The 10,455-nt window shown below is 45.7% G+C and overlaps 1 protein-coding gene across 1 annotated transcript in view; it reads left to right on the plus strand.

Annotated features, from left to right (window-relative positions):
* The first annotated feature begins 776 nt into the window (after window positions 1-776).
* The window catches only part of Rab33b (RAB33B, member RAS oncogene family), a 12,366-nt gene continuing 2,687 nt past the window's right edge, over window positions 777-10,455 (plus strand). The window contains exons 1-2 of the mRNA XM_008843425.3: window positions 777-908; window positions 1,121-1,395. Of these exons, the coding sequence (XP_008841647.1) occupies window positions 1,147-1,395 (249 nt within the window). The 5' untranslated portion in view covers window positions 777-908; window positions 1,121-1,146. The remainder of the gene's footprint in view (window positions 909-1,120; window positions 1,396-10,455) is intronic.

Consider the following 10,455-nt stretch of genomic DNA (forward strand, 5'->3'; position numbering starts at 1 on the left):
GAGAGTATTGCCGGCATGTATGTAAGTACAACCGTGTTGTAAGTGTCCCTGGACAGGAGAGGGTGTTGGATCCCCTGGAACTGTAGTTACAGTTGTTAGCCGCCATGTGGGTACTGGGATTCGAATACGGGTCCTCTGTAAGAACAGCCAGCGTTCAACTGCTGAACCCTCTCTTCAGCCCCAATTTTAACTTCATGTGTACGAGTGTTTTGCCTCCATATATGTGTAAATGCACCCGTGTTCGGTGCCGTGGAATGGCCACAGTGGCCAGAAGACAGCCTCTGATTCCTTCGATCAGGAGTTTCGCATAGCTGCCATGTGGGTGCTGGGATTCGAACCCAGGTCCTCTGCAAGAACAGTGTTCTTTAACAGCTGAGCCATCTCTCCAGCCTCCAGGTTTACTTTTTTGAGACAGGTTCTTACACGTCCCAGGTGTGCACCGCAAGGCCCAACTGAATGAAGGGCCTGGATGTCCTACAGTCTCCCAAAGGATCTGCTCTAGCTTTTGAACAACATATTTAAGCAACCGAGCCTTGGGTGCCACGATTCAAGGATAACCTCACACCGCCTAGGGAGAAAGTCTGGGGCCGCGGCGCCGAGTGGCTTCCCACCATTAATCTGGCTTCCCACCATTAATCTGGCAAAGCCCGGCCCTCACCCGCCAGCCAGCGAGCCAGGACCCTGCAGTCCCCGGGCTCTCACTGCTGCTCTCGCGAGACCGCAACAGGGCGGCACCTCCTTCCTCCAGCTGGCTTTCTCTCCCCGCCCCTGAGAAGCTGCGCATCTTCCTCAGGAGGGCGGCACCCTTGGACGTGGCCGGGCCGGGTCGAAGACCTCCGCGCTGCCTGCAGCCTCGGGCCGACCTTCTGGGCTGCACTGCAGCCGGGTCCGGCGGCGCGTCTTTCCAGGTACACCGCGCCGGCGCGGGCTGCGGTGGGAGGAGCCGCAGTGCTTGCGCGCCGGGCGGAGGCGGGCGGCACAGGGCGCCACACCTGTGAGGGCTGGGGCCGGCGGAGCTCGCGCACGCGCGCTGTGGGGCCTCCGGGAGGAGGGAGGTTGCGCAGCGGAGCCGGAGCCTGTCCGCTGCGGTGGCGTCATCCCCCCTCCCCGGCTTCTCTAGTCCTCAGATTGGGGCGGGTAGGGAGAATGGCTTCGGAGATGGAGTCGTCGCTCGAGGTCAGCTTGTCGTCCAGCTGTGCGGTGTCGGGAGCCGCCGGGTGTCTGCCTCCCGCCCGCTCCCGCATCTTCAAGATCATCGTGATCGGCGACTCAAACGTGGGCAAGACGTGCCTGACTTACCGCTTCTGCGCCGGCCGCTTCCCCGACCGCACCGAGGCCACGATCGGCGTGGATTTCCGAGAGCGAGCTGTGGACATCGATGGCGAGCGCATCAAGGTGAGCGGAGAGGGGACTGTCTCCGAGGACTGACGCCCGGGTATGGCAGGTGCCCGCTTCCCACCTGGCCCGATGCAGTAGTGTGTGGAAAGTGGGTTTGCATGCAACAAAGTTCGGAGGCAGTGTACCCCAACTCTGCCCAGCTACAACGTGCATAAAGTGTACCTGGGGGTTTCTTGTTTTTCAAACATGCAGATTTGATTGGTACGCTCCTAGAGAAGATGCGCATGCACCGAGCCTGTGGACCACACTTTTTAGTATCAGGGTGTAGTGGACGTTCACCCTCTTTCTTTGCTTGTATGTTAGTTATGTGCTGGGTGTCTGGAATGACCATGAGCTCGCCATGTAGACCCAAGCTGGCCTCAAACTCAGAGAGATCTGCCTGCCTCCATCTCCTGAGTGCTGTTTTAGAGCCAAGCACGACTAAGCCCTGCTATTTCATTTAGCTTCTCTAAGAATTCGTTTGAGCATGCAGGAAGCCTGTTGCCTATGAGGCAGTACTGACTTTGTTTAGAAGAAGCTCTTTTCCCATGGAAGCATTTTAAATGTGATGGTTCCTAAATGAGTTGTCAGAACTGTATGTTTGGTGTAGACCTTATCCCAGTTTTTTCTTCCTTTTAACTCGTATTCAGAGCTTCTGAGACTTCTGGCACTGTAATAGTGGTAGTAAGGGGCCAGGCCCATGCAGCCAGCACTAGGGCTACTACAGAATAGGATCCTTGACCAGGCACAGGCCTCCTGGTGATGGAAACCTTGATACTTTATTACAAAACCACTGAAGTTTACTTAATACTCTTGAAGTCATGTGAAACCTTGGAACTACTCAGACTCCCTTAATCTTCTGCTTTTACTTTTTGCTTTAAATTGGAGGCCCTCCTCTTTATCATGAGGTTGGCTAGAACAGGCTTGCTTTGCTTAATCCCCACCCTTACACCCTTGAGGCATGAGCAATTTGCATTTCATTTCCTTTTTTAAACATTTTTTTCTTTTTTTGTCTTTTTGAGACAGAATCTCCTTATAGCCAGCTGGCCTGGCACTTGCTTTGTAGATCAGGCTGGCCTTAATCTCACAGAGATCCACCTGCCTCTGCCTTTAGTGCTAAAGGCTTGTGCTAAAGTGCCTAAAGGCATGTGCCTTTAGTGCCTAAAGTGCTAAAGTGCTTTAGGACTAAAGGCATAGCGCATTTCATTTTCTTGATCGTTACCCCTCCCTGTCCTCAAAGAGCTTTTACTGCTAATAATGGTAAAGGAGAAATAGTCTGAGTTAAATCAGAAATCAGTTCTTTTCTAGACCCTTTTGCCTTTTAATTTTACATTCTAGTTTTCATTTATTGTGTGTGTTGTGTGTATGAGGGTTTACATCTGTGGAATCCAGAGGTTGACATTAGATATTTTCTTTCTCCATTCTACCTTTGTTTTTTTGTCTTGGTTTGGTTTTTCTTTTTTTTTTTGAGACAGAGGCCCCTGTAGTCCCAGCTGGTCTGGAACTCACTTTGTAGACTAGACTGGCCTGGCCTAGCCTGGCCTGGAGATCTGCTTGCCTCTGCCTCCCTAGTGCTGGGACAGAAGGCTGGTGCCACCATACCTGCTTTTTTTTTTTTTTTTTTTTTTTTGTGACAGGGTCTCACTTTGTAGACCTGGCAGGACTCACAGAGATCCTGTCTTCTGTCTCCCAAGTGCTGGGATTAAAACCGCCAGGCTTCACTTCACCTTTTTGAGGCTGGGTCTCTTGCTGAATCTGGACCTCACTGATTGATACTGGCTAGCTAGCAAGCCCCAAGGATCCCCCCCCCCCCCCCCCCAGCTATGGGATTACAGGGAAACTGCATTATAGGTACAGTGCTGAGGATCTGAATTTAGATATCTACCTCATGCTTGCATAGCAAGTGGTTTACTGCCTGAGCCATTGCTCCAGCTTCATACACTTTAATATTCCATCACCCTGTTCAAGCTGCTAGTATTGTCATTTGGGTGCACTTTACTAGGAAGTTAAGGGAGATTTAGGGCCCAGGCATGGGTGCTCACACCTTATTCCAGCAGAGGCAGAGGCAGGTGGATCTCTCTAAGTTTGAGGCCTGCTAATGAGGTCTAGGTGAGTTACATAGTGAAATCCTGTCTTAGGAAAACAAAACAACAGTGGGAATAAAAGAGAAAGATTTTCTACAGTGATAGAAAGATTTTCTACAGTGATAGAGTGCTTTTCTAGCATGCGTGATGCCTTGGGTTTCATCTCTAGCAGGAGCTGAAAGAAGAGAGAGTGTATACAAGGCAGAAAAGATAGATCAATAGAAGCTGAACTTTTACAAGCAAATCTAGGTTAGGCACAGAAGCCTGTGGGAACAGAAAATAATGAGGCTTTTGAAGTTTGCAAATTTACCATGGAATAAACAAGAGTTGTAGGAAGAGTTGCTTAGGCTTTGAAGCCCAACTAACCTGGGTTCAAATGGGAATTCATGAAAGGTTAAGGGCTGTGCTGTGGTTTGAATTCAGCTCCCAGGTTCATCGGTTGGAAATTGAATTCCTAAACTCATGTTAATGATGCTTAGGGATGGGACTTTTGAAAAGTGATTGGGGCCTGAGGGCTTCATGACTGGGTTAATCCATTTGGTTAATCCTTTTATAGATCAATTAGGCTAATCCATTGGTTTGTAAGGGATAGTTCATTCATGGATTATTGGGTTATTCTCATTCATGAATTAATAGGAGTGGCTTTATTATAAAAACAAGCATCCACGTGGTGCCCTTCATCATTCATTGACAGAACCCCCATCGGATGCTGCAGATGGTGGCTCATGGTCTTGCCACCCTTTAGAACAGTTAGCCAAGTAAACCTCTATGCTCTATAAATTAGTCAACCTTGGAAAATTTTGTTATAGCAATAGAAAGCAAACTAAGATACATGGGCTGTGTGTCCCTAGTAGGGTGATGAGTTCAGTTTTGTCAGAGACTGTTCGTTCATTTTATTTTGTTTGGTTTTGGCTTAGTATGGTTTTTTTTTTTTTTTGAGAGAGAGAAAGAGAGAGAGAGAGAGACTCTTCTGCAGCCCCAGCTGGCCTGGAACTCGTTATGTAGACCAGACCAGGCTGGCCTTAATCTCACAGAAATCTGCCTGCCTCTGCCTCCTGAATGCTGGGATTAAAGGCTTGCCCTTTAGTATGTTTTTTGAGACAGGGCCTTGCTCTGTAGTCCATACTGACCTGAAACTTGGCATTTTCTTGCCTCTACCTCCCGACTGCTTGAATTCCAGGTATGCTCTATCATGCTTGGCTTCATTTTGTTGTTGGGGCTTCTTTTTGTTTGGTTATTTATTATTTTTACTTTATGGGTATGAGTGTATTGCCTGATTATAAGTGCACCTGTGTCATGCAGTGCCCATGGAGGTCAGAAGAGGGCATTGGCTCTCCTGGAATTACGTGGGGTTGTTAACCGCCCTGTGGGTGTACAAATCGAACCTGGGTCTTCTGCAAGAGCAGCTAGGGTTCTTAACCACTGAGCCATCTCTCCAGCCCCAGTTTTGCTTTCTTGAGTCAGGATCTCACTGTGTGTCTCTAGTGGTTTGAATGAGAATGTCCATCATAGGCTTTAAGTATTTGAACATTTTGTCCTCACTTGGTGGTGGTGTTTTGGGAGGTTTTAGAAGGTGCAGCCTTGCTGGAGGAAGCATGTCACTGGGGGCAGGCTTAGAGAATTCTTGAAGCTTGCGGGATTTCCAGTCCTGCTCTCCTTCCTGTGCCTGCTTGAAGATGTGAGGGCTTAGCTTCTGCTCCTACTCCAGCCACCTCTGCCACCATGCCTCCCCACCATGATGGACTCTTGCCCCTTTGGAACTGTAAGCTAAAAAACTCTTCCTTTTATAAGTTCCCTTGATCACCATGGTTTTTTTTTTGGTCTTTTTGAGACAGGATCTCCCTGTAGCCCCAGCTGGCCTGAAACTCACTATGTAGACCAGGCTGGCCTGGAACTCAGAGAGATCCTCCTGCCTCTGCCTCTGAAGTGCTGGAATCAAAGGTGTGTGCCACCACACCTGGCTCTTGGTCACCATGTTTTTATCACTGCAACAAAAATGTAGTTAATACAGTATCCAAGGCAGGCCTTGAACTCAGCATATAGCACTAGGATGTAAGCATGTGCCACCATGACTGCCTTGTTTGGGTTTTAAAACTGGAAACCCCTAGGAACCTCCTTAGTCTTTTGTTCTGAAAAATTGGAATCATAGGGGTTAGAGAGAAGGTTCAGGGGTTAAGAGCACTGGCTGATCTTCCAGAGGACCCAGTTCAGTTTGCAGCACCCACATGGTGGTTAACAACCATCCTACCTCCAGTTCCAGGGGATCCAAAGCCCTCTTCTGGCCTCTAGCATTGCACGCATGGTGTGCTTACATACCTGTAGACAAAACACTACACCTAAAATAAAAAATAAAAATAAATGAAAAAAAACCGGAATCCTAATACTTCATTAGCCCAGTATGAAGATTAGATGAGGACCTATATGAAGCACCTGGTTCATATTGAGAGAGGCTAGAAAGGGAAAATGCAAGGCAGGGAAGATGACTCATCGGGTAAAGGTGCTTGCCATTAAGCCTGAGGACCCGAGTTCCATCCCTGGGACTCACATGGTGGCAGGAGAGAACTGACTCCCAAAAAGTTGTCCTTTGACCTCCATGTGTGGACTGTGGTGAATACATACATACGTGCATGCACACACATAGATACAGATACACATTAAATAATTGTAAAGACAAGAAGAAATAAAGGGCAACGTTCAGGGGGTATGGGAAGGGAAAGGAGCCCTTCAACCGTGGAATCTGTTTTCAAGTCTCTCACTGGCTTAGAGTAAAGGAGGCACTACCTTTTCTGGGTTGCTTAATCTTTTAAATCTGCAACTTTAGAAGCTACCAGAATCATACCTGTAGCTATTGTTAAGACCTTTAAATAAGTTACATTCTTGAGAGGCTCACACCCACCCTTGGGTGTATACTATTATCATTTTCAAGTGTATATTTTTCATGTAGCCTAGGCTGGCCTTGAGCTCCTGGTCTTCTTGCCTTCACATCCAGTGCGTTCATGCCCAGCTATGCTGCTAGTTTTTTGGCTAGCCTGTTTCATATCTTAGTGCTGCTTGAAATGTTCATGTTGTGTTCATATTATCCCATTGGAAAATTGGGAGCCTTTGGAAATGACGTTTTTCTTTAGATTTTTTTGGCTTAAAGAGGCCATGGCTTCCAGTATTGCCTCTTCAGGACCTGTTGGCATGCTTGATGGCCTGTAAGAAAGTCTGTTCTTGCTAATTGACTTCTAAATGCTATTCGTGTATAATGGAAGGGGGAAAATCTTGTTCACAGATTTTTGACAGCTGAAGAAAAACGAATTGTTTAAATAAAAATGCATTTGACTTTCCAATCTACTGTTGCAGGCCTAGTCGATATGCTCCTCCTTCCTCCTCTCACAGTATAGTCTTCCTCCTCCCAGTAGTCACTTTGCACAACCAGGTACATCCTTCAAGCTTGATACTTTGAGACTTAATCCATTTTTCCATTCAGAGTCAGCAGTCCCTACTTAAACATCTCCATAGTTTGCTTATTTATAGAGATAGAAGTGAAATTCTGCCATGTTAAATATAAGATGATTTTTCTTTGCTGGGAGATTGAACCCAAGGCTTTCGCATACATGCTGGGCCCAGCCTTGTTTTTATATGGTTAGGGGAAATGATAAGAATAAGATTTCATGACAAATGAAAATAGGAAATTCAAAATCCACCGAGGTCATTCTGATGTAATCTTTATCTTAGTGCATTATCCCTATCTTTTACTGCCTAAATCCAATTAGCTTCCCACTGCACATTAATCCTGACTTCAAAAACCTGGCTTGGAATATTAAAGCTCTTTTGAGGGGATTGAGGGATGTAAAGCTCAGTGGTAGAGTACTCGCCTGGCATGTTCAGGACCCTTGGTTCCATCCCCAGTACTAGGGGGATAAAGACAATTCAAACCTGTTTTGAACTTGTTTTGGCAGCTCAGTTCATCTCTCACACGCAGGCTTTAAAAACAGCTAATACAGGCCTTCCTTTGTCTGGAGGAAGGCATTCGTTTCCTTCAGGCATAGTTCAGCCAAGTCATTGATTCCACTGTTTCCCCTCACTTTGTCCACTGTTTGCTTGGAATATCCCTCCTTCCCATACTTGCTGTGTAATTGTTCCTTCAGTTTTTAATCTCAAGAACCCTTCCCATTCTCTGTCCTATGTGAATTCCCCTTAGCTCCTTCCTTGACCTTGACCCTTCAAATCATCTCCATCTCATTGTATTGGGTATTTCTTTTACTTCCCTATAGGGCCTCTTCAAAACAGGATCCGGGTCTGATAATTCATAACTATCTTCTAGTGTCTAGTCAGTTCCTAATCTATGGAGTGGATAGGTACTCAGGGCCTAAGTGTTGAGTATATGCAAACAGGTCAGTTGTCAGACTACCTGGAATTCCAAATTGAAATGACCAAGAAAGCCAGTTGAAAAGACAGAGGTGACAAAGGACAAAATCTTAGGTGGATTTTAAAGGTAAAGCCAAAGTTTCAATAACTGGCTGTTGATAAGGAAGAGAGCCCAGACTGAGGTTGTGAATCAGGTGTCTAGAAGTTATAACATTAGTAGAGATCTTGGGGGTTAAGGGAAACAGAATTTTAGAACTGTGTGAAACATTGAATTTTTTTATTTAAAGAGAATCTTGCTTTCTAGTTCAGGCTGGTCTCAAACTTGTGATCTTTCTTTCTCAGTTTCCTGAGGATCACAGGCATATATCAACATGCCTGGCGGAACATTGGATTTTATTTGTTATTAATTAATTAATTAATTAATTAATTAATTAATTAATTAATTTTAGTGTATGAGTGTTATGTCTGCATGTATATAAATGTAGCCATGTTGTGCAGTGCTCCCTGGAACTGGAGTTATGGATGGTTGTTAGCTGTCATGTGGGTGCTGGGAATCGAACCCAGGTCTTCTGCGAGAGCAGTGGTGCTCCTAACCACTGAATTATCTCTCCAGCCCCCATTCTTCCATCTTAATCATCATTAAAAGTGGGTTAATGATTTTAAGGCAAAGAATTTTAAAAAATTTTATCTTTATTTTTATATGTATGAGTGTTTTACCTGAATGTATCTAAGTGTACCACAGGCACTTATAGGCAGTGAGGAGTTTGGTGAGCTCTGACACATGGCATGTTCCAAATGTTCTACCTGTGTGTGTGTGTGTGTGTGTGTGTGTGTGTGTGTAAGCATGTGTGCAGGTGCACATAGAGGCTAGAGTTTTCTACCACTCTCCATGTTAGTTTTTGAGACAGTGTCTGTCTCTAAGCTTGGAGCTTGCCAATTCAGTTAGGCTGGCTGGCCAGTGAGCCCAGGGATCTTCCTGTCTCCACCTCCCATTGCTGGGATTATAGGTTCGCACCACTGCACCCGGCTTTTGCATGGATACTAGATATTGAACTTAGATCCATCTGAGTTTGTTTGCACAGCAAACAAACACTTTACCATCTCCCCAGACCTGTCTGTCCTTCTAAATTGTGATGACAAGAGTTTTCCTGGAACTCGGTCCTTACTAGAAGACTGTGTGTTTTTGGCTCTAACTCTGCCAGAAGAGCCCCTAATGCCAACCAAGAAGATCACTGAAATCAAAATGTGTAAGTCTTATATTTCTGCCTGAAATAAAATTAGCATTATATTAGGGAAAAAGAAATATTAAGAGAATGGAGAAATTTGGATAAAAAGAGTTTTCCCAAAAGATTTAAAAGTTAAAATAAGGGCTAGAAAGATGGCTTGGGGGTAGAGAGTTGTTCTTTTACTTCCACGTATGTACTGTGGCATGTGTGTGCACTCACACATACACATACACGCACAAATTTTAAAAAGATCAAACCTGATAAAAATGTTCTGCAGGCCTGGTGTGGTGGCACATGCCTTCAGTCCTACCACTCAGGAGCCAAAGGCAGTTGGATCTCTGAGATCGAGTGAGATCGAGGCCAGCTTGGTCTGTAAAGTGAGTTCTAGGACAGCTGGGCCTACAGAGAAACTCTTACCTAAAAAAAGAAGAAAAAAAGTGGAGAAGTGAAGTCAGCATTTCCATCAGTAATCACATTTGTAATTCAGTACTGGAGAGATGGCTCAGCAGTTAAAAGCTCTTGCAGAAGACTCAGATTTGAATCCCAGTACCCACCTAGGGACTAACAACCATCCACAGCTCCAGTTCCAGGGGATCCCACGCCCTCTTCAGGCCTTCTCCTGTAGACACTGCACAACACAGGTATACTTACATACATACAGACATAACATTCATATACACATTAAATAAATAAACTTTTTTTTGTCCTTTTGAGACAGAGTCTCTTTGTAGCCCCAGCTGGCCTTGAACTCACAGAGATCAGCCTGCCTCTGCCTCCTGAGTGCTAGGACTAAAGGCATGGGCTGCCATGCCTAGCGAATGATTTTTTAAAAAAGAAGTTAAACTTAAGCTAGACTGGTCTACACAGTGAGTTCTAGGCCACCTGGGGCTACAGGGAGACCGTCTCAAAAAGACAAATAAATAAATTAATTAAATAAATAAATAAATAGTCTTTTAAAAAATCTGGGGGCCAGCCTCTGCCTACCTTGGTGACCTCACCTCTCAGATGTCTTCCCCTGCCTCTGCCCCAGCCATTAAGAGCTCTTGTTGCTTTCAGAGGATGAGCGGTCAGTTCCCAGCACCCACTTTTAGCAGCTCACAACTTCCAGTAACTCTAGCTCTACGGGATCTGCTGCCATCTTCTGACCTCCAGCACCCACACATTTGTATACATACATAACACACACAGACACATAAATAAAAACAAAATTAATCTTTAAAAATTGTTTTAAAATATTCTTTGTGGGGCTGGAGAGATGGCTCAGCAGTTAAGAACACTGGTTGTTCTTGCAGAAGACCCGGGTTCAAATCCCAGCACCAACATGGCAGCTAATAACTGTCGGTAACTCCAGTTCCAGGGGATCTGACGGCCTCTTCTGTCCTCCACGGGCATTGCACGACATGGGTGCCCTTACC

The sequence above is a fragment of the Nannospalax galili genome, unplaced genomic scaffold (assembly GCF_000622305.1).
Source record: "Nannospalax galili isolate Female #2095 unplaced genomic scaffold, S.galili_v1.0 scaffold359, whole genome shotgun sequence".
Classification (NCBI taxonomy): domain Eukaryota; kingdom Metazoa; phylum Chordata; class Mammalia; order Rodentia; family Spalacidae; genus Nannospalax; species Nannospalax galili.